Source organism: Pyricularia pennisetigena, chromosome 1 (assembly GCF_004337985.1).
Source record: "Pyricularia pennisetigena strain Br36 chromosome 1, whole genome shotgun sequence".
NCBI classification, from domain to species: Eukaryota; Fungi; Ascomycota; class Sordariomycetes; order Magnaporthales; family Pyriculariaceae; genus Pyricularia; species Pyricularia pennisetigena.
In genome coordinates this window covers 3,189,562-3,214,567 of record NC_043740.1, presented here as the reverse complement: position 1 = coordinate 3,214,567, position 25,006 = coordinate 3,189,562, and the positions used below count along the sequence as shown (strand labels likewise).

The 25,006-nt window shown below is 44.1% G+C and overlaps 3 protein-coding genes across 3 annotated transcripts; 1 reads left to right on the top strand and 2 right to left on the bottom strand.

The window, feature by feature from the left end:
• Positions 1-5,790: 5,790 nt before the first annotated feature.
• Positions 5,791-9,613, top strand: PpBr36_07511 (uncharacterized protein; the record flags this gene model as incomplete). Its single annotated transcript, XM_029894648.1, has 2 exons — positions 5,791-8,449; positions 8,544-9,613. 2 exons carry the CDS (start codon positions 5,791-5,793, stop codon positions 9,611-9,613), a joined length of 3,729 nt encoding a protein of 1,242 aa, XP_029747938.1.
• PpBr36_07512 (uncharacterized protein) lies at positions 5,896-9,585 on the bottom strand (the record flags this gene model as incomplete). Its single annotated transcript, XM_029894649.1, has 4 exons — positions 5,896-8,250; positions 8,272-8,423; positions 8,542-9,405; positions 9,549-9,585. 4 exons carry the CDS (start codon positions 9,583-9,585, stop codon positions 5,896-5,898), a joined length of 3,408 nt encoding a protein of 1,135 aa, XP_029747941.1.
• A 620-nt stretch (positions 9,614-10,233) lies between the features above and the next one.
• Positions 10,234-12,437, bottom strand: PpBr36_07510 (uncharacterized protein; the record flags this gene model as incomplete). The annotated part of the gene is made up of 4 exons (XM_029894647.1): positions 12,170-12,437; positions 11,833-12,049; positions 10,386-11,704; positions 10,234-10,319 (listed from the first exon to the last, which is right to left on the bottom strand). The coding sequence occupies exons 1-4, from the start codon at positions 12,339-12,341 to the stop codon at positions 10,234-10,236; spliced, it is 1,794 nt and encodes a 597-aa protein (XP_029747939.1). The 5' UTR covers positions 12,342-12,437.
• Positions 12,438-25,006: the final 12,569 nt, after the last annotated feature.

The window sequence follows — 25,006 nt, the reverse complement described above, 5'->3', positions numbered from 1 at the left end:
CCGAGCGGCATATCGGCGCCAGACCTGGCAGGGAAGGCGATGCCAATGGCAGAGAAGTGCCGAGTTCACCCGTGTACCAAAATCTAGGCTGGAACTTGGCTGGTGCGTACTGTACCCCGTAAGTACGGTACAGTATCTGTAGTGGGATCCACACCTCGTCCGACCAATCAACCTCCCAGGCCTCCGTCCGATACGGCGGCTTTTCAGTCAGGAGGAAATCCTTAAAAGTGCAATATGGGCGTCCGTTCGGGGAATTTTTTATGCCTGAGATCCAAGGCATAAAACTACCAGTAACACCTGAGTCACGACAACCATATTTACTGAGCCCCACAGCTTCTATGCAGATGCAGACGGCTGCAGGAGCAAGGACGAGAGAAGCCAACAATCTCTGAGTTATTTTTTTAGGCTAAAATGAGCACAGTCCACTGGGCCTGAAATCACGTCACTCAGGCAAGGTAAGGTACTGTACGCATACCCACTTTTTAACCCGGGTCGAGGCTGAGACAGCCCAAGCCCAGAACGCACACGGGTTTTCCAAGGGTTGTTTTGCATTATATAAGCACATGAGATTTAGCGCCAAGGCCAAGGGCTGCCCAACTTGATTCGGTAAGGTAAAGGTCTTATTTTGTCCTGATGTCATGCTAGGGGTCTTTATTTCCATCCCTGGAGCTGATGCAAGGGGTAAATGCTCGTGATCGAAAAAGAGCCTCATTCTCCAAGCGCCAATCCAAGGGACTAATCTGAAAAGGCCATGTTTTCCCCTGTTCGCCCGTGCTTCCAAAGAACATGCCTTGTCAAAAGACCCCTTGTCTTTTGAAATGGAACAAAAAAATAATAATCCACTTCATTCACATCGTGATACGCTCTGCAGATGCAACCAAATGTGTTGCCGCCCCTATAGAGACACATGTCTTTGGTTGATCTGTTTCAAGGCTACAGTCAAGGTTAGTTATTCTTTGCGTCTTCACAGTGGTTAGGACTCACTTGACCCCAAGGCAAGTAAGTCATGGTCTTTTAAAACCTTCCCAGCAGTGACTTGAGTCCGAGATTGCCAAAGTTGATGCTCGTGTTGGGAAGCGACTTGTTGCTTTTTGACTCGGACCATCTCGATTACTGTTATCTCGCATCCATCGAGTCAAGTGGAATCTTGGTTTCCATGCAGTCGATGCAACAAATGTCGAACAAGATCGTTGGTACCATCTGTAAAGTTGCTGGTGCCCATATATCCGGCAGATGATCATCTGTGAATGCCCAGGCACCGAGTTCAGTGGCGCAACTTAATCTTTTAAATGTTTTGGGGGATTTTGTATCATATGGCTCCTTTATGCTGAGCTGCAACCAGACTAGATGCGGTTTGCCAGTTGTGCTTGGGCGACAAGAGTGCAAAATGAAGCCCCCTTTGCGCCCTCGGGCTTGGACGTGGGAAAGGTCTGCAGCGCGCCAGCATCTCTGTCATGCCGTCATAAGGGGCTCGTTTTGTCCAGTTCATCGAAATGATAAAAAAAATCCTGGCGTAACAAAGTGCCTGTCGTTTCGAAAATGCTAGCAAAGATCCATCCGACTCGGCGTCCAAGGACAGTTTACCGGGACTTGCATAGAAGAAAAAGTTTCTTTTTTTCTTTTTGGCGGCTAGGTACCGACAGACTTACCCAACACACCAGATCTTCACATGCTTCTTTATTGCTTCTTCGGAATTTCTCATCTTCCTTCCCCGTTCCGTTTTGTGCTTGGAAGATCTCTATAACCCAGCAAGCAGATGACGTATAGAGGGCTGTGAGCCCTGCAAAGATGCGCTTCTTGGATAAGCTCGACGAATAGAAAAGACTACGGGTATTGCCGCAGGAGCTTCTCAACCTTGCTCGCATGTAAACTATCTCGAATAGGTTAAACTGATGATTGTCTCTGCCCGATAGCTTCTATTGAGATGTGATAGAATCGCAAGCTGGTTGGCAACTTACATTCTCGTATACAGATTTAGCTAGGCACATCTCAAGCTTGATTTATTCTTGAGCCTATTAGAAACCTACCTACCAACCCGAGCCCGTGGACTATACCACCACCACACCGGTGCGTTGCCAAAGACTTTCCCAGATCTCGGATCAAACGGAGGAGATCAACTCTGGATGACCTATGAACGTTGGATCCAGGGCCGCAATTGGCTTTCTATCAACCCATCACAGAGCAAGCTCGTCCTCCGGGAGCCAATATCGAGACGCAAGCCGGTACATGATGGTTGAAGCGGTGGCTTACAAACCAAGGCCATGAACAGATAGCGGGCCCATAAACCGATTACTGGAGATGATCCTATAGTGGCATATATGCTCTTTTCGGCATCTTGAGCACGACATCTCAACTCTGTCTTGTCACCTCAAGAGTTTCCCTATGAAAAGTCACATTACATGATGGTTGGTCTGAACAACTGCTATTCGGTGAGAGGAAACATCTATCACCACTCTGTCGGCGCCACTACCATCCAAGGCGACACGACTGTGGTGGTAGTGGTGGCGGTGTCCTCGATGCTGAGTCACAATGGTGTTGTCAACCGCAGCGAGGAAAGGTACAGAGGACATCCCATACTCCAACATACAGTGAGAGGATATTTGGAGAAAGAGAAAGAGAAAAAAAAAAGGCTCTTTCAAAAAAAGTCAACTGTAAAACATCCGCGGGTCAAGCGATATTAGCCGCAGCTATTAGCAACATGGAAGCGGGTATTGGTCGCCTCTAGATGATATTTTTTGCCGTTTATGGGTTGATTTGGGAGGAAAGTAAACAAACCGATCGGGTTAGTTGCTGGCATCTTCCATGAGGGGATCTCTGGGTTGTTGGTCTGGAGCCCCAGAGGATTGTTACGCAATGCTGACACAGGCTTTTGAGTCAATCCTAATGTACGTAATATGTACTATATCAACCAAAAACCTTAGACGCCGGTCTTGTCCAAAAACTGCATCAGACCTGGGATGTTGTGTTTGCCCCATCATTCCTGAACGGTCAGTCAGACGAGGATTGGCAGAAAGGGCCCCTTGCTCTCGTCCCCCCCTTACTCTATCTCAAAGAACGCGAGCACCCGAACACGTCCTGAGTACAAGGAGAAAATATTTGGCGGTTATCCCAAGTATACTGTACAGACCACTATACATGACGTCGGTTCAAACTGCTGTCGAACAGATATATATATATATATATACCTACTCTGTTCTTTTATAGTTTCGGCACTTGTGCGCAGATGAATCAGATCGACGAGCTGGCGATGAAGTGACAAGACGATCGATCGTCCAAGTGCTGATCATATAAATTATTCTCCAAGTATTAGATTGCGCTCAGTCACGGTGCCTCACGAGCTACGCGAGGGGTAAAATGCTCTCTATATGCTGCTGGGAACCCCAGGTGATTGTGGCAAACAAGATCCCGGACGCGCCTTGTTTCTTTGGACAACCAGCATCCGTTTACGGACGTGTTACAAGGACTTTGTTTCAAGGTCAAGCATGTTCTATTTTCCTTGATTCCGATGGTTGACATCGATCACATCACGGCATATTATGCCAGCCACATGGCACAAAATACCACCTAATACCATTTCTGACACTGGGAACCGGAAGCCGAAGAGATCCGGGACTCGGGGTGGCTAATAGTAAAGTATCCATCTTTCGTAGCTTTCGTAGCTTTCTAGACAAGAATAACTCTGGTGACTAATTTTCCCATCTATCCCATGCACCCAAAGGACCCTAGCGCAAATCACGCAATGCGAACCCTGTCCTCATCATGGTTTCTTTTTTTCTTTTCTTTTCTTCTCCACATCAGACATGCATAACGGCTAGAGGAAGGAGGATGAAGGTTGGCCAACAACGTGATTTTGATGGCATGAAAGGGAAATAAGCTTGAATGTTCCCGTAAAAGAAGAAGCCAATGAATAAGCATCACTCTGGTTCTCAACCTTTAGTCGGTTGCCAAGCTACAGTATCGTTCTTTGTTGTCCTCGTTTCTATTATTTCTCCATCGTGTCCTCATCCTTACTTCACCCATGTTCACCCACACCTAATAGTTCAGTCGGTGAGGCTTGATTCTTCCTTGTCTCGTTTTCGCATAGTGTTTGCGGGTATTAAACAACCGATGAATCAAATGATCTGAAGCTTTCTTTTTGTTGTATATTCCCGTGCTCCCTTTTTTTTTCTCCGCTAATAGGTATTGGTTCTAGCATGGAACATCTGATTTTTTTTTTTTTTTTTTTTTTGTTTTCTCCCTTTCTTTTCGTGCAGCATCTTTAATAAATTTGAGACTTTTTGACGTGAAGTCCTTTGAACAGACGGACTGATGAATCAGAAGGCGCATGCGGAAACGCTCATCATGGCCATGGCTATTTTTGGGAGGAGGGTTGCTGCCCGGTCATTCAAGCTCAGCTTGCATTACTCGCCTACTTACACGCTCCACCCCGGCCACTCGGCCGTGACTGGTCCTGCCCGTCCTCAAGCAAAACCGTATTCGGACCATCAGACAAACAACACACCAACCGGGAAAATTTTCAGAAGCTGGAGGCATCATACCTGTTTAAGTCGCCAACCTGCGTAGCCAATTTCCCATCGGGGAATTTCCCTGATGTATGCCGTATTCGCGGGCGATTTTCCTCTGAGGAATCATCTGTCCAGCCTGTCCAACTACGTTTTTTGGCAAGGAGAGCTTGGCAGGGATGAAGAACTAAACATCAGCTTAGACATACATACATACATACATACATACATACATACATACATACATACATACATACATACATACATACATACATACATACATACATACATACATACACATATAGATACATACATACCGTATACATCTGAGGTAGTACACCATGACATGTCCAGCTGGTCAAAAACAACAAACGTTAAACTCCACACAGAAAATTAAGAAAGTAGAATGAACCGAAAGAAACAACTTAGATTTTTTTTTTTTTTTCAACAAAAGAAAATAAAAAGAACCAAAAAGAGTAAAACTACCAAAGCAAGGCATACAACTCTACCCTCCATTATCCGATTATGAACAGGGAAGCTGAGCTTTCGCGTTTCAAGGACCATGGGGGCTTTGTTTGGTACCGTTCCACCTTTGTCCACATATCAAGCAGCAATCGGTGGCATGGGCCGAGAAGGGCATATATCAGTGCATGACACAAAAGAGCAACTCCACTTGGACCCTGTACAAGTCGTCCCAGGGTTCATGATCGCAGCTATCGGTTCGTTCAATTATCTGGACACTATTCGCCTCTTTGACAAAAAAAGCTGAAAAGGGGGGGTAGGCACCTCTCTATTTTTTTTTTTTTTTTTCTCCCTTACTCTTTTACCTCTGGAGTGCCGCCACTGTCGTCAGTGATTCCCCTTTTTATTTTATTTTATCTTATTTATTTTTGCGGTTAGTTCGGAAGAAAACCAAAGAGAAGAATAGTAAAAACAAAAATAATCCCAAAAAATAATACTTCTAAACCCTCTCCCCCGAAGGAGGCATGTCTGCCTTGCCTGACCTACACGTAGATTGATATATCTACCCTTAGGCTCGAAACCCCATTTTTCTTCCCCTCCGGGCTTGGCTCCCCGACTTATCCCTGCTACCTACGATGACCTACTAGTACCCTGGTGTACATCATATAACAAGACGATTATCCTACCAACCCGAAATCTCACACCCCCCCGCCTCACACCACGGCCTTTTTTTTTTTTTTTTTTCTCCAAGTTGTTTCTTTAAATAAACGAGGAGCAGGTCCACCTCTCGACATCAACTTAGAGGATGGTATAGATTACCCGCTAGATGGACACGGCCAAGTTGAAGAAGGGAAACGACACAAACGACAAAAGCAGCATGGGGCCCGAAACACAACTACCGCCGAGACGGACCGGGCAGCAAGGTTCGAGGTTACTCAGGGGCTGTATATGGGTGCTGGCCATCATCTCCATCTCCCTGCTCTCCATCGGCCTGTACGAGCACACGGCCCCGTGGAGGCAGACACACATACGGCGACAGGTGCGCGAGCCACCACCGCCAACATGGCAGGCCGCGCTCGAGAGCCTCATGTCCCCGGACACGGCGGAGTCGTTGATGACGGACCAGCAGCTGCGGCGTAGCCTCGGCTTCGCCGTCGAAATCACCGCCAGCTTGACGCGGGACCTGGGCCACAAGTACGACCTGCCTTCGCTCCATGAGGTCGGTGACAAGCTGGCAAAGGTGCGCAGGGACTTGGAAAATATCGAGGCCCGGCCGCGGTCCAAGAAGAAGCGGCAGCTCTTTCCCGGCTTGTCGAGCCCCGGTAGCGGAGGTGGCTTTCTCAGCAGCCTTCTCCCAGGGGGAGGAGGAGGAGGAGGAGGAGGAGGAGGAGGAGGAGGAAGTGGAGGAAGTGGGGGAGAGGCGCCGGCCGAGGGGGGCCAACAGAACGGCGGGCTTTTGTCCCAGATGACCGGTGGAGTGATCAGCGAGCTGACCAAGCCGCTCAAGGAGGCCTTTAGCGGCATCAAAGACAAGCTCGTCCAGAACGCCGGCGGTGCAACCTTCTTCCTCGGCGTCGGAGTCGGCGGCGGCACGGCTCAGGGAATGAAATTCGTAGACGGGCCGGGGACCAAGATGCTCATGGAAAGGGTGGCGGCCGAGAACGGGCAGAACGCATCGGGCCTGAACCCCGCCATCGAGAACCTCGGCATGGGTCTCACGGCGACCCTGCTCGGTGCCGTCGACATCAAGGAGCTGCCCAAAAAGTTCAACATATCCGAAATGCTCGGCGACACCGCGATATCCGACGTCGCCCTCTCCTTGTCCGAGGGCCTGGGAAGCGGCGCCGCCAAGGGGCTCAACCTCGGGAACGGTGCCCAGCTGACGGCGCCCCGCGGGAGCAAGGTCAGAGACGCCGTGGGGGCCTTGGGCTTCGGGCTCACGGACTCGGTGACCAGCGCCATGAGCAAAGGCGGGACCGTCACCCCGGACCTTGCCGCCTTCAACATCACACCCCTCCTCGGCGGCCAGAGCTTGACCCAGGTGGCCTTTGGACTCGCCGACGGGCTGGGGACGGGCGCCGCCAAGGGCCTGAAGATGGGTACCGCAGTCAACGCCGCGCCCGCCACGGGGACGCAGGCGTCGGACGTGGTCAACGCCTTCGGCTTCGGCCTGACGAACTCGGTGACCCGCAACATCGACACCAGCAAGGGCTTCGACATCAACACCTTCAACATCACCCCGCTCCTCGGCGGGCAGAGCCTGACTCAGGTGGCCTTTGGACTCGCCGACGGTCTGGGCACCGGCGCCGCCAAGGGCCTGAAGATGGGCAACGCCACCATGGCGGCGCCGCCATCCGGGACGCAGGCGTCGGACGTGGTCAACGCCTTCGGCTTCGCCCTGACCAACTCGGTGACCCGCAACATCGACACGAACAAGAGCTTCGACCTGGGCGGCAGCTTCAACATCAGCCAGCTGCTGGGCGGCCAGACGCTGGCGCAGGTGGCGCGCGTGTTCGCCGACGGCATCGGCAGCGGCGCCACTAAGGGCCTCAACGTGGGCAACGCCCGCGAACGCAACGTCGAGCCGCCGCAGGGCACCTCGGCCGCCGACGTGGCCGGCGCCTTTGGCTTTGGCCTGACCGAGTCCCTGACCCGCAACTTCGACGGCACCGGCGGCCAGACCATCAACGTCGACCTCGAAGGCATGCTCAAGAAGACGTTCCCGGGGCTCAAGATCGGCAACGTCGTGCAGGGGTTCGCCAGGGGCTTCCTGCAGGGTGCCGGCGACTCCATCGCCATGATGGGCGGCATCGAAGCCATGATGAACGGCACCGCCGTCATCCCGAACACGTTCCCGAACGAGACCATTTCCTTCGACGACACGCTCGGCGGCGCCGGCACCGGGTTCGGCCAAGGCCTGGGCGGACAGGGCCTCATCGTGGCCGCCGAGCTCATCGCCAAGCAGTACCCCAACGCCCTCAAGATACCCAGCGCCGCCAACCGCACCATCCCCACGCGGCAGCCGTTCGACCCGCGCGACCTTGCGCCCTCGACCCTGAGGCGTCGCGACGACGGCGGCGGCGTCCGCTTCGGGCCCGGCTTCAACCTGTCGGCCATCATAAACGCCGAGACCGTTTCCAACGGGACCCAGAACCTCCTGAACCTGCTGCAGTGCGAGGGCATCGGCGGCTTCATCCTGATCGGCGTGGGTCTGATCCGCAGCGGCGCCATCTCCATCAATGTCATGGACTTCATCAAGGGCGGCAACCCCATCTCCAACGTCGGGCTAAACCAAAACGTCACCAACAGCATCCGACAGCTCATCCCCAATGGCACCATCCACTTTGAGAACCGCGGCAACTTTTACGACATTGACGGCACAGGAATCAAGGGCGCACTCGACGGCAATATGAACGGTGCCATAGACGGCATCAAGGTCAACAACCTCAAGATGATACCCTTTATCGTCTTGCTCATCATACACAGTAAGTCGTCGCAATCTCGTCGTCAACTTGGCCAAAGGGCAAGAAACTAACCGAGCAAACCTCTCTCCCCCAACCCCCCCAACCCCTCAAACAGTCCTCTTCGCCATCATCATCTTCATCGCCATGCTCCCGCTGGCCCTGTGCCTCGAGTCGGCACGCAACATCCTGGCCCGCATGGCGACGCCGTACCTGACGCTCCCGCGCAAGACGTCCAAGTGGATCGGCATCATGTACGGCTACATCATCGCGCCGCTGCTCGTCGTGGTCTTTGTCTTTGGCATCGTGGTGGCCGGGTCGCGACAGGACCACTTCCGCAACGCGCACGCCATCCTCGGCCTGCTGTCCGTCATCTTCGGCCTGCCCACCATCGCGCTGTACTGGACCGACACGCGGCTGGCCGTGACGCGGGCCCGTGTGCTGTCCATCCTGGCCAGGGACATCAACACGGCCACGTTCCGCATGGCCCTGACCCGCGCCGTCTCCAACCAGCTCTTCCAGACCCTCGCCATCTCGACCATACTGTCGGGCTTCGGCCAGGTGTCGGGCGTCGCCCTGTGCGCCACCCAGGTCGTCCCCTTCGAGATCGCCCTCTCCATAGGCTTCGCCTTCGCCAGCATCTCGTCCATCGGCATGATGCTCAACTGGCTCGACTTCTACATGGCCTGGCGCATCTCGCGCATCCCCAAGGCCCTCAAGACCCCCGACGGCTCCGGCAGCGACACCAACGACGGCGGCGTTGGTGGCGACGAGGAGGAGGCCGCCGTCGCCGGCCGCGCCGGCTCCAAGGGGAAGCGCCCGCTGCGCGGTGATCCGGAAAAGACCGAGCGCCCGTCCATGGCGCCGCGTGAGAGCAGCGGCATCTTTTACCCCGAGAAGTCGCTGGCCCCGCCGCGGCTGGACGACCGTAACCTGTTCTTGTCCGAAAAGTTGGTGCCGCCGCGGGAGGGTGGTAGTACCTTTTACTACTCTGAAGAAAAATCCCCAAGCTCAATCTCGCCCGAGGTACAGTCCTACACTACGGCCGCGTCGCCGTCCCAACCAAGATCCTCGCCTGCAGGCGCCTCTCAGATGGAAGAAGCTGGAACAAAACCCCACTCACCACTACCAGTGTTGAAGAGCGGTGTAACGCGAAACATAAGGGATCTATATGATAATAAAATTTAGTGAGAAAAACAACAAAACAACAAAAAAAAAAGAAAGAGGGGGAGTTTGGTTATGGAAAAGGCGCTTCATGGGTTTGTCTTTCCTTGTATTGCTAAGTCTTCCGCATGATGATTACGATGATGATAGTTTTATTATTCCGCATGCGACGGACCAGACAGCGGGTCTGTCTGTTGCTTCGTGCCCAAGGTATTCAGGTAGCTGCCAAGTATTTGCATAGTAATTCTTTCTGTTGTTAGTCCTTGTACCTAGGTATATTTTAAAGCATGATTTAGTTTATTTGACTTTGATACTGCGTGAATGTACCTCAGATGTTTGTCGGATCTTTTTGTTTAACCATGCACCCCAAGTTCAATCAAGGTGATCATCTCATGTATCACTCCAAGCACCCTAACAATCAGCAAGTCAGGGAGAATCTTAACAAAGTCAACCCCATACATTAATAATTTGGAAGACTCGATTATAAAAACTGTAAATGAACCTATCTCCGAGGTAACGCCAACCCTCATTATAACGCTCATTATTGAAGAGTAAAAAGGTTGTAAGTAAGTGACAGTCCGAATAAAAAAATGGGTTGAGAGAACAAAAGCTATTTCGGTCGTAAAAGGTGCATGTCCTTGTCTTCACCTCGGTTGGCGTAGGTGTTCCGCACCCAGGCCTATATATTCAAACATGACCGGTATGCCCTCAACGCTCAGCCATGCAATGCCTGTAAATTTTTGTCAGTGACCGAAAAAAAAAAGGGGGGAACCACAGTATGAGCGAAAGTTCTTACCGGCATAGACGACCAGCTTGGTCACCACCTCAACATCATACTTGACACGTGGCTTTATAAGCTTCTCAAACATCTCCTTCTCCTCAAACTCGTCTTGCTGGCCAATGAAGATGTCCACATCATCCTCGCCGTTGCCACCTTCGTCCCCAACGACAACAGTACCCTGGCCCATCTGGCTTTCGTATTCGGCCAGAGTACCTGGCGACTGGTTCCTCCGCCGGCTCTGCTGGGCAGAACTGAGGGATGACGAAAACGCAAAGCCATCTCCGTCTTGAAACGCGTCCCCGGAAGTGCCATCCTCCCGGGCGACCTCCTCCCTGAGGTTCCGCAGGCTTGGCTTGCTTCCAAGGCTGGCGTTGCTCCCTATGCTCTCCCGTCGCCTCCGCTCCCGATAAGCCAGCGTCTCGTACGCATCTGCCGCGCTTTGCGGCCCGATGCTGACGCTGCGGCCGCGGGTCCCCACGCGCCGTATGTTGCGCACAATCTCAGGCAGGTCACTGACCGAAGGGATAACATTGTCGGTGTGGAGGCGGAGGAGGTCGGGAATGTTCTTGTACTCGCTCGCATTGACAAAGAAGCGTCGCGGGAGGGAAAGACCGCGGTCTTCTATGGCACGGAAGATATAGGGGAGAATCTTGAGCAGCGCAGGCTTCATGATTTCGCGCCACGCAAAGATGACGAGAATGCCCGCCACAAGGCGTGCTCCCACAGTCGGCCAACCCAACTGAGACAGTGAGAAGCGATCGCTTGCCGGCCAGGCAAAGGATGAGTGCATATAGTGCCAGAACCCAACTTCGAGGCCCATCATGACGCCGGCAAAGGCAACACTGTCGTCGAAGCACGGGCAGTCATCCGCAGGCTCCGGGTGGATGCGCACCAGTACGATGATGGTCAGGATAAACACGATGGACCCGCGCCAGCCAGTGGCGTGAAGCCAGGAATCCAATATCGGGCCGCAATAGAACTCGCCGAGTGCGATAAAGATGCCAATCAGACTGCCGATTATCACATCCAGGAAACCATGCATGCCGCAGTAGAGACGGCCAAAGACGATGGATACTGCGTAGAAATAGCTCAAGACCTCCAAGTAGACCTTGATTGCAGGGGAAAGAGTGTTGGTTGGGTCGTGCAGCATGAGAATTCCAAGCACAGCGACGGATACTGCATTGGTTGAATGTGTTGATGGAAAGCCGTACTCGAGCGCCGCTGATCCGGACATGGTAATTCGGTGGAGAGGGGGCGACAGTGGTCTGGGGAGAGATAGTAGATCCTTGATGAAGCCTGTAACGAAGACGCCGGTTGCTAATATGTGGACAAGGCTAAGGATGGAGAAATATCCAAGGTCAGCAGCTGTAGATTATGCCAGTCGCCCGTGACGTTCGTTATGCCACCCCATCCCACGGCTGGGGGATTTTTTTTTTCTTTTTCTTTTTTTGCGCGCTCTTACCCCTTCCCAAATTCCATAAATCCACACCAAAACATGATGGGAAGCCCGATCATGAAGAACGTATGCGTCCCGAGGTTTGCAGTAATGGCAAAGTAACTGTCGAGTGCGGGCGAGCGGATCTTGGACTGCAACCAGGCGAGGTAGGGTGTTTCCCACCGAATCAGGGGCAGCATCTTCTGTCGCACTGCATATCTCCATGGAGGGAGCGCCCGCTTGTCTGTGATTTTTTTTTTTTTTCATAGTGCAAACAGTCAGCAATCTGCCGCGTGTTTGAACGGCGCAGATGACATTGTTGTCATTGTCTTCAGCGCAGGGGTGGTGCGCAATAGCGACATACAATGTCCCAAGCTTCGCAGCCCCGCGTCGATACCATCACCGCCTTCCTGGACGCGCTCGCCCTCATTGCCAGCCTTGTCAGGCTCCGCCGTCATATTTGTCGATGGCCCATTGATTGCAATCTTTGGCACCGAGGCGGAGGCTGGGCTTGAGCCTCGATTATTTCGCTTCATGGCGTTGTCGGCCACATCAATCTCGTCTGGGTGCGTTGTTGTCCGATTGGCCGTTTGAAAGAACGTTTTGCGCCCGTGCTGCCAGAGGCGTTTCCCCGCTACTTATCGGGGTGCCTTTGGTCTTGGCCGCTATGAACCTTTAATGATCCTGGTCAAACTTGACTTGTCGTGCAGCTTTGTCGCGGCAGAGATTGGTCCGAGAGGTGAAGTAAAAAAGAAAAAAAAAAAAGGTCCGTTTATTCAATAAAGACTCGGTCGACTTGACTTGCTTGCAAGGCCGACGAGGAACACAAAGTATCTGAAATTACAGTAATTGATTGGAGTAATTTGCCTGTGTTCCTTGGTAGATTTCGACAACGTTGCATGCACGCCTTGCAGAAGTGTAGTGTGGATGGATGCGGGACCGACCCCAGCCGGGAAACTGTGCTAAAGAACGATAGGCCTGGCTGGGCCTTCTGCGGCCTGCCATCTGCTGGACCCTTGATGACGCCCCGGCCCCTTGCCACAGTAGGAAAGGTACGGTGCAGGTGCGTTCAGCGTAGAGAGCGAGCAACAAGTTGCTACCGACCGAGGGTTTTTTTTCGGCTTAAGCGGTTTGTTTGCGCGCGTATTCTCGTATTGGACACTGTCCGCGGGTCCCTTTTTGACGCCCGACAAGCTCTTGCCAGCAGTCGGGCTTATAGCCAAGATTAATCAAGCCGTGCCACAATCTCAACGGTATTGACGTCTTACTGATTTACCTGGTTTGAGATCCGATTCAGATCTACTGTACATGAATTATCTCTGGCCCTCCATAGTAAAACTACACCAGGGCATGCTGTAGATCCACAGTAGTCTAAATTTGCTCAGTCGACAAGTACACCACCAGGTCATTGACCTTCAGTAGTATTAATAATTCAATTTGGATCAAGTCAATAATTGCTATCCCTGCTCAATCAAAATTGACCACGAAAAAGCGACGAATGCTGTGAAGGCGAGCTGATGGCAACTACAAAGACGACGACGTTACTAATCAAGAGCAGCATGCCGTCAAACAAATCCTGGTATCCGATGCACCGTTCGGCGCTCATACTGGTGTGTAAAAGCATATATGCTTGTCCCGAAGTTACGGCGGCATCATGCAGACCAAGATGAGTTTGTCTGCTGTACCCCAAGACGAGAGCCTTCTTGGACTGTCTGTATACATGAAATATACCGTCTCTTCTGACCTGAGAAGTATGAGGTATCCCTATTTGTATAGGTGGCCCGTTTCTAGTACGCATTTCATGCTTCACATCTTGTGACACGGATGGAAGGCCAATGTCCCAACCAGCTTTTATGAATTCCCAGCTATCTCCGCGATCCGTGTGGTTCCAGGCCTTCGTTGGTTTTCCAAAGGCGACCGGTTAACTTCTTGCTTCGGTTGTACACTATTTACACGCATCATCGCTGAAGACGACAGATTCGGGCTTCGCGCTAATTTTGCATTCTCGGGGACCGATGCATGTTCCAAGTCCGTTTTCGGCGCATGTCTTGGCTTCGACCCGGTTCCTTGTTGGCGAGCTTTCATATTCGCAACGGCGACCGTGGCCAAAAGGCTTATCAAGAGGGAGGAAGAGAATTTTATTTTTCATTGGATAATTGATATTGAATGAAAAGGAGAAACTAAGTTTTCGTAAGGTTTGTAAGGTTTTGAAAGTCCTAATTAGAATTGACATGTGTTTAAAAAATAGGTAGTTGGCAACAAAACATTCATGGCTGTAGCTTTACAGCATCCAGTATTTGTACCTTTTCAAGTAGCCTGTCCTGTTTATAATTATATATATATTTTCGAGTTTTTTTTTGGCAATACACCATACAGGTTTGATCTACTATTGTGATGTTGTCAGACTTGTAATAACAAAACGTCCAAATCTGGAGTAGTTGTCCATCTCCATAATTGTTGATCCAGTTTTTTTCGAGTTCAGACATGAGCCCGGTTCAGAAACTCGCTGGAGGGGGTTCAGGATCCAAATTGAGTTAGCGGCCCACTTATTTTCTGAACCCCCTTCAACTCTATAGATTTTAATTGGTCAAATATATTAAGTAGCCCCACTTAGAAAAAGTGATTCACGTGCTGTCAATGACGTACACCGCATCTGCCCCGCGTATGCGCCGCGTATGGCATTATTTTCTGATTTTTTATTACCACCACCATTTTTTATCACCACCACCACCACCACCACCACCACCAACAACAATAACAATAATAACAGCAACAACAACAGTACGTATAACCAGTTTTATACGTTTAAATCAATTGATTTTATCGTTTTATAACGAAAATTCGCATTATTATTCAATATTTCGAACATGCGCGAAACGCGCGCATATTTTGCGCTTCGCGCAAGTTTTTTATCAAATTATTTCACCCACCATTTACTTTTTCAATTTTATCTTATTTCCGCCTTAACCCTACCCGTTATTTTAACTTAAACCGCCCTCCGCACCACCACATATTATACCTTATAAACATGCAATTTATATATTAAACATTTGCTAACCATATACAAAACATACAGGTAATTAAAATGGTACGTTAACAGAATTGGAATTTCCCCAATTGGTTAACCGCAATGGTAAATACTTTTTATTTGCCCATACCGTATTCGTGCTGTGCATATATTAACCGTATGCAAAGGGATATTAATTTGCAGAATTTTAATCGAAATACCGCTCTTTATGTAAGCGATAACGGCTGGATTATTGGTAAATATTAGCAGTGTATATACGCCGCATATACGGGATATTTACACCTTATAGGCCCTATTAAGTACAAAAATAAGGATTACATTAAACGTAAATTTATGTCCAAATCCATAGTTTGTGCGATGCATATATATAGCTAATATACGTATAAAATACCACCGAAAAAATGGCAAAAAGGAGGTAACCGAGGAGCAGTTTGCTGGTGCGGCCCCCATATGCCTGGCGTATGCAAAGCATATGCTAATATTACCGCAGCATACCCCCACCCTTTTATTTATTTCAATAAAACCAATGCTTTAATATAAATGTTTTCTCCTGCCATATGCTATGCACATATTTACCATATGCAATTGCATAGTAAATATAAATATTAACGTCATTTGCGGTGCGATTTACAAAAGCAATGGAAAGGTAAATATTTGCCATGCATTTCCAATGCATATATTTAATATACGCGATTGATAAATAATTTAGTTTACCCGCCATATGAAAAACGAGCACCCTGGAATTGGTAAATGTAATTAAAATATATAATATATATATACATTCCATTAACACCATTTTAGTTGCAAAAAGTACTCGCGCCAATATAACAGAGGACGAAAAACGTGCGGGCCGCAAATAAGTGTATCCAATGCACAGCACATACCCTGCATATATTAACTATTTACAGGGCTATTTTTCGTTTTATGGCAATTAACCAATGGGCGAAACTTCGTGTGGAAAAGAAAAATCTTAAGTGAGTAAGCAAATGCATTGCATATATAGGGTAAATATATTAATAATACACAAATTAGGATACCAATAAACTATGGGCTGGGCGGTAAATGCTATTACATCGCTTAAACAGGGGATTTTTAATATTAATACTGCTGCCCTGCGTGTGTTACGACCAGACAAGATGGGTCGGTACCAATGAGGCCAGGCGGGGTCACACCCCTCCTAACGACACTCGCCCAAAGAAATCGCCGACAATAAAATATCGATTACTTAAGGGAGAAATCACGTAACGCCACGTAATCGCCAAAAAGGTAATTTCAATAATCCTTAAAAAATTACAACAAATTAGGCGAAATAATTTCTGCGATTTGTAACAAATTAAAAGAAATTACATTCGGAATATAATTTATATAAGGCACGCTCATTACCATGTAAATAAATTCGATTTTAAAATTGCTTAACAGCAATTAAATTTTAATTAACTTTAATATTTACTTAAAAACGATTATAATTTCACCCCAGTTATTGAAAACCCCAATTACCCAATTAAAACGCTTAATTGCTTTAACCCACTGTACTTTACCCTAAAAACAGGTTACCCGATACTTTAATCGTAACATTTTAATTGCTCCTATTTAATATTTTGCCTTAAAATATACCGAATAGTATCGCCGAAATAATGTTTTCCAACAAAACCACCCTTTAAACCCCTTTTACCATTAACGCTCCGGCCAGCGTTAACGCTTTACGTTAAATGGTTGCGACGCTCCAAGCAAAAAATCGACAATTCCAGGAACGAATAACCGAATAAATTAATCGAACTAATAAAAACCATATCAAATATTTTTTACCATTACCCTATAATAGCACCCCAAATACCTTGCAGGGATTTTTTACGGGAACCCGGGCTTACCTTTATTTTAACGAGGACAATTTCGATAATAACGCAAAAAAAATTATTTACGTAACCTCGTTATTAAAAGGCGATGCGTTTACCTGGTTCGAACCAATCCTACGAAATTATTTGGATTACGATAAAAAAGAAAACCGTAAAATTGAAACCAACCGCATTTTCGACGATTACGAAAATTTCGAAAAATATTTTAGGGGAATATTCGGTAGCCCAGACGAGGAACGCACGGTTAAACGTAAATTGGTACGCTTTATTTAAACTAAATCGGTATCCAAATATACCAGTAAATTTCGACAAATTACCGCCAAATTACTATGGGGCCCCGAAACCCTAATGGCACGCTTTTATGCGGGATTTAAAAAAAAAATTAAAAACGAATTTGTCAAAAAAAAACGACCCGATACCCTAACCGAGTACGTAAAATTAGCAATTAAAATCGATAACCGATTTTACGAACGGAAATTGGAACGACGCGAAAAACGCAGCGTATGGGGGTTAACTTTGCGATAAACCAATACGGGACGCAAATATTAATATTTTAAACCGTTTCGCCAGTACAGTATTTCCTACGGAATATATAACGGATTTATAAACCTTAACGCGATCCAATATAAAAAACCGCGCAAAAATCCCAAAAATGGTAAATGCTTTAAATGCGAAAAACCAGGACATATAGCCAAATTTTATCCCTAAAACATTCCGGATTTACACCCCGATTCCAAAAAACCACGAAAATTAAATACCACCACCCACTAACAGATACCACCGGATTAATACAGTTTAAAAAGCTGGACCATATATTATAACGATAATTGTATAATCCACAATAGCGTAAAAATGGACGCAGGATAATACCCATAAAAACTTAAAAACATTCGGACCTTAGCAGTAGGAAACCGTGTACTTATTAAAACCAAACCACCGGTATAATTACGCAGGTAAAACGCCAAATTACCCGAACCTACGGAATTAAATATTTTAAAAAAATTAGAACCAAAACCATTGGAACAAACCCACCGTATCCGGATAATCCAACAAACCCCAACGGACGAATTTAGTAACGAATTAAAAAACGAATTTAGCGAAAAAAAAATTATATTTTCAGACCTATACAGTGTAATAAAGGAAAATAACCTTTATATATATAAGAAGAAATTTATCGATTTATACCGAAACGACCAATTAATGCAATTTCCCGGAATACCATTTCGAATATAAATACAAAACCCCATAAAATTAATTAATCCAATTTTCGGAAACCACCCAACCTTGGATACCAAATATCCCAAATACACAAAAATTTTTTGGGTAAAATGTTTTTGAAACAATTGCGGATTACATTTTAGCAAAAAAATAATCCACGATTTTTTCCCACGACGACGTAAAACAACAGGCATCTACGAAATATATACTACCATTAAATTACCCAATTGGGAAATTAAAATAAAATTTAACACCGAACCAGCGGTAATTTTCACCCTTTATAACGACTACCCCATAGTATGCTATAACCAAAAACAATTCCCATAGTACGAATGCACCCGAAACATTTGCAAAGTATATATATTAACCAAAGTATAGGTATGGCACGAAACGAAGTTACGATAACCAGGACCCGCACCCATAACCAGAATTGTGTGGAACCCCAACGTTAAAAACAACGAAATACCCATAAACGCACGAAAAACGCCTGCACTAACAGGGCACCGATTTAATAAAATCAACGTTAAAAACAGCTATACGCCCCGAAACAAAAAAAATAAAGACCCACGACGCGAATCCAGCAAGCCAAAAAACTAGGACAACTAAACGGTACAAGGTACTAAACGGTAGTAACAAAAACGGAATAAAAAACCTTAAACGCCACGCAAACCACGAAAGCAATACACGAACACATATTCCTAAATATATAATTTAATGGAAAACCCATACGAACGCTTTTTAATAACGGAATATAAAGCAACTACATTTTTCCAAAAATCGTGAAAAAACGACGAATATTTTGGCGATAAAAGGAAAAATTATATCGATTATAAACCGTAAAAGGAAAGGCAATTTTATACGGGAACGGTACCATCGAAACAGAAACCGTATACCTTTGGATGGAAAATTATGGACGAAAAAAATAAATCATTTTGGATATTACGGAAATAGGGAATAAAAATATAATTTTAGGAATTCCCTGGTTTAAAAGGAGCAACCCCCGGATAAATTGGATTATAGGCCAAATTTAATGGGAAAAACACCTAATTATTGAACGATTTCCAACACAGTAGGGTTTATACAGGAAATATAGGGCACGGAAAAACCAAATAAAGCAAATGGCGTACCTATAGGGAGGACGACCAACCCCGGAGCTAATATCGGAAAAAAAGCGACTATTTACAGGTTAAAACCGATCCAATTATATAATATAAACCACGAAAAAACAGATTAAAAACGGCAAAATCCCAGAAAAATACCAAAATTATACACGACTGTTTAACCAAAAACTCGAAACAGGATTACCCGAACACAGTCCGTTCGACTATAAAATATTATTAAAAAAAGGAACCCAACTAAAATTCCACAAAATATACGGTTTAAATCCGACATAAATGGAGGTTTTAAACGAATACTTCGCGGAAAACCTCAAAAAAAGCTATATTAGACCATCGATATTACCAGCAGGATACCCAATCCTTTTCGTACCAAAAAAAAACGGAAAATTACGATTATACGTGGATTACAAACAATTAAACGATATTACAATAAAAAATTGCTACCCGTTCCCACTAATAGGAAAATTTCGAAACATGTTTTACTAAATATAATAGTTTACGATATTAAACTTTAAAAAAACATACAATTTAATCCGTATAAAGGAAGGCGAGGAATGGAAAACAGCATTTCGCACCAAACGAAAACATTATAAATACCTGGTAATGCCTTTCGGTTTCACCAACGCCCCCGCAACCTTTTAAACCATAATTAACCACGTTTTTAGGGAATGTTTAGACATTTTTATCGTTATTTACCTGGATAATATTTTTATTTTTTCCAAAACGTTGGAAAAACATAAAAAACACGTCCACACAATTTTACAAAAGCTACAAAACGCTAAACTTTTAATTAAACCCGAAAAATGCATTTTTCACAGCAAGCAAGTTAATTTCCTAGGATATACTATCGCCCCTGGAAAAATTAGGATGGAAAAATTAAAAATCCAAACAGTAAAGGAATGGCCCTAACCATAAAACGTAAAAAACGTTCGGGTATTTTTTGGATTCGTGAATTTTTACAAAAAATTTATTAAAGGTTACGGCGCGATCGCCACCCCATTGACCAATATAACCAAAAAGGACTTAAAATTCCAATGGACGGAACAAATACAGCAAACTTTCGAACAATTACGAAATGCAGTAGTATAAAAACCGATTTTTAAAATACCAAACCCAACGAAACCCTTCGAAATCGAAACCGACGCATCCAATTACGCAATCGGAGGATAATTTAGCCAACGAAACGAAAAAAGACGCCTGCATTTTTACGCCTTTTTTTTACAAAAATTACATAAACCAAAACTTAATTACCAAATCCACGATAAAAAATTTATAACTATTATCCGAACATTTAAAAAATGGAAACCACAATTATCCGGAATTAAACACGAAATATTAATTTACATAAACCATAAAAACCTAACCCATTTTACCATTAGCAAAATATTAAACAAACGACAAATTAAATGGGCAAAATTCCTATCAAAATTCCATTTTAAAATTATTTACCGAAAAGGAACAGAAAATGGTAGGGCCGACGCTTTCAGCAAAAAACCAAACCATAAAAATATAATACCCGAGGAAACACGGAAAATCTTTACGGTAAACGACAACGGAAACCTTTTACCAATTCACCGAAATTTTATAACGACCAATACGGTAACCATACCAGAGGAAATACGGAAAATTCACGAAAGTAAAGCTTACGGACACCAAGGGATTTCCAAAATATGGAAACGGTTAAAACAGCACTATAATTTAAAAAAAACACGATAAAAAGTACGAAAAGCTATAAAAAATTGCGAATTTTGCGCAAAAAGCAAATCCGCCAAACATAAGCTTTACGGGCTTTTACAACTTTTACCAGCCCCTAACAAAGCCTGGCAAACTATTACAATGGATTTTATCGTTAAATTACCACTTTCCGAAAAACCACTTACTAAAATTAAATACGACAATATATTAATTATAGTGGATAAACTCACTAAATACGCCTACTTCCTACCTTATAAGGAAAATAGCAACGCCGAAAAAATCGCCTACATATTCCTACGAATAATTGTTAGCAACCACGGACTTCCAAAAAGCATTATTACGGATAAAAATAAATTTTTTACATTAAAATTCTGGAAATTTTTAATGGAATAGCTAGGAACCGACCACAAACTATTTACAACATTCCACCCATAAACAAATGGACAAATAAAACAAATAAACCAAATATTGGAACAATACTTAAAATGTTATATAAACCATAAATAAGATAATTGGGTACGGCTATTACCCACAGTATAATTCGTATATAACAGCTTAAAAAATAAAAATACCAAAATAACCCCGTTTTATGCCAATTACGGATTTAACCTTACGGTATATAGAGAACCAAAAACCACGACTACGGCCCCACGAGCCGATAAACAAATAAACGAATTACGAAAACTCCACCGAAAATTCCAACAGGAATTGGAATTCGTACGAAAAAAAATAACCAAATACGCCAACCAATATCGGATAAAAGGACCATCCTTCCAAAAAGGAAATAGCGTTTACTTTATTCGACGCAATATTAAAATATAACGACCAAATAGCAAATTTAATTACAAAAAATTTGGACTTTTTAAAATCGACAAAAAAATTAGCGAAACCAATTACAAATTATTATTACTAGGAATTATAAAAATCCACCCAACGTTCCACGTATTATTATTGGAACCAGCACCACCCGGTACCAATATACAAAAAATAATCGAAATCGACGAGGAAAAAACATACGACGTCGAACGAATATTGGACCATAGACGCAACCACGGTAAAACAAAATACTTTATTAAATGGGAAAATTACGGATACGAAAAAAACATTTAAAAACCCCTTAACCACCTCCAAAATTGCCAAAAACCACTCCGTTAATATTACCAGGAACTGGATTTGCGAACAAATTAACCAAAAAAAAAAACGACCTAAAAAAGCACCATTTACCATTCCCAAAAGCTAAAAATCGGCCAGGATTCGAAACCATACCACCAAACGAATTTACAAAAAAACGATTAATATATACCAACAAACCAAAATATACGGATAAAAGCAATTTACCGACCGAATACTGCGCAAAAACATTTATTTTATCCAACAAAAAAGGATTTAAAAAACCTATTGGGAAAATCGAATCCCAAACAAAATTGGAATCCGGAAAAAACGATTCGAATAATATTTTAGGAAAAATTTCGGACGATCGCCGCCGCTCCTTTTATTTTGCCTCCTTACGTTCCACGCGATCCAATTCCTCCAAATTATTAATCCCGCGAAACACAGTTCGCATTATTTTTTCAAACTACAATTTTTTTTACCTTTGCAAACGAAGCAATTTCGCCTGTTGCGCGTAAATTTGTTTTTTAAACGTTTTAATTTCCGTATCCAGTTTCGAATGCTGGCGATTAATATAACGGATTTAAACAACGGATAAACCCAATACGTCGCAACCAAAACGGTTGGAACGAACGCATTCCACATAACGAGCAAAATCCTACGGAAACACCTAATAAAATGTTACGCTTTTGGTATAGCAGGGATTGCAAAAAAGCATTTCGATAATATCGGTCGACAATAGGGAAAAAAGGAAAACGTGGCGACGTTTTGTCGACGAACGATTAAATTTTAATTTGGTTACGCGATTAAATATAGCGCAAAAAAATTAGCAAAAAAAAATATGGAAACAAAAACAAAAATTAGGGGAGTATAAACTATTTAAAAACCAAAAGGATTTGGTTAAAAAAAGGGAGACCTAATATTACGACTAAATAAAATGGGTCGGTACCAATAAGGCCAAACGGGGTCACACCCCTTTTAACGATATTCGCCCAAAAAAATCGCCGATAACAAAATATCGATTATTTAAGGGAAAAATCACGTAACGCCACGTGATCGCCAAAAAGGTAATTTCAATAATCCTTAAAAAATCACAACAAATTAGGCGAAATAATTTCTACGATTTGTAACAAATTAAGGGAAATCACATTCGGAATATAGTTTATATAAGGCACGTTTATTACTATGTAAATAAATTCGATTCTAAAATTGCTTAGCAGCAATCAAACTTTAATTAACCTCAATATTTACTTAAGAACGATTATAATTTCACCCCAGTTATTGAGAACCCCAATTACCCAATCAAGACGCTCAGTTGCTTCAACCCACTGTACTTTACCCTAAGAACAGGTTACCCGATACCTTGATCGTAACAGCGTGGACCTTTCGCCATAATATATTATTCCAATGCAAATATTAGATATATACAGTGCATTAATATAATTTTAACCAAACGACGCTCCTGTTCCCGGCAAAATTAGGACCAGTCAGGTTATTATTATAAATATATAATTTACACCTGTTATACATATGCATTGGTTAACCTAATAAAAACGGATTCACTTAATAAGCAAATTTTTAACGAAAAAATTGAAAATAAATTTGTGTAACCTATATATATGCATGGTATATGGGCCGTATATGCAGGCGTTCGCTAACATTTAACAACCGCCCTTCGCGAAAGTGCTAAAAAGCGTCGACAGGTATATGTTATTTATGGGCCATTTGCTATGCATATATATTGCTAATACAACCAAAACTTCACGCACTCGCGGCGTTTCCAAAAATAAGTTTTATTATTTTCTCCCATTATGCAATATATATAATGTATATGCTAATAATATAACCACAGCGCCCACCAAATTTAGTAAATATACGCCATGCAAATGCATTCCATATATAATATTAACACACAATCAGCTCGTCGTCTTATTCGCCGCAAAAACAATAAAAATAATCTTGTTTAAAATAAATATATTTTCAACCCATATGCAGTATATATGCAGTGCGTAAACTAATGTTAAATAATTTGGCAAATTATTTTATTCGAATGCATAGGCGCCGTATATGCAGCGCATTAGGGGGACATTTGGATTTGGTCGTACAGTTGATTTTATGCCTTAAATATAATTTTAATAAGCATATATTTAGCACATGCGTAATATATGCGCCATATATACGTTATATTTATAATTTTAATAATACCGTTTATGGGTATTTACCATATATGCGTTGCATATATATGGCACAGATTTAATAATAAACGGTTATATAATGGTTATTGGCGTTATATTATAATTTATAATGTGCAACTGGAATGCATACGCATATAATATGGAAGGAAAATCCTTAATTTTTTTTTTATACTAAATTATATTATAAATTAGCATAAATTCTGTTATCGTTTTCGATATATATGTAAATAAATAAATATATATATATATATTATTTACAAACAGCTGCTTTAACCGTTAATTTTTTAACCCGTTTACCCCGGCCAATATTTTGTATAATATCCGGCTGTTAAAACGAGGGTCGAATTAGGAATTAGGGATTATATCCCCTTTAAGGTGGCCGTTTGCGTATTGCATATATACCGCTTTTACGAGGATAAAATATTAGTTTTTCACGCGTATTGGGCCGAATTGCTAATTCTTTTTCTGGTATTTGCAATAAATTTGCAACGTTTTTCTTTACAATTCCCTTTTCCTCCTCCTTTTCCTCCTCCTTTTCCTCCTCCTTTTCCTCCTCCTTTTCCTCCTCCTTTTCCTCCTCCTTTTTTTCCTTTTTTTTTTCTGTTTTTTGTTTTTGTTCGGGCGTTGTAAATATATCGTATTTGCGAACGGTTGGTTAATTTGCGGTTTTATCGTCACTATCATTTATTTTAAGCGGTATTAAAATATTGTTTTTCCGGGTAATTGGCCGTTTAAAAACGGGTAATTACCGCGCAATTGCATTACGTTTACCTGGTATAAATATATTATTAGTTGCAGGAATTTGATGTCGATGTAACGCATGTGCAGTATTTTTAATTGCAATTGTTATAAATTTAATACGGGTACGCGGCCGCGTATCGGATGTTTTTACATACGATAAATCTGCATTACGTTTCCGGTTTATATTGGAAACGGATCCCTAAATAAAAATTAATAAATAATTAAATAAAAAATAATAATAAT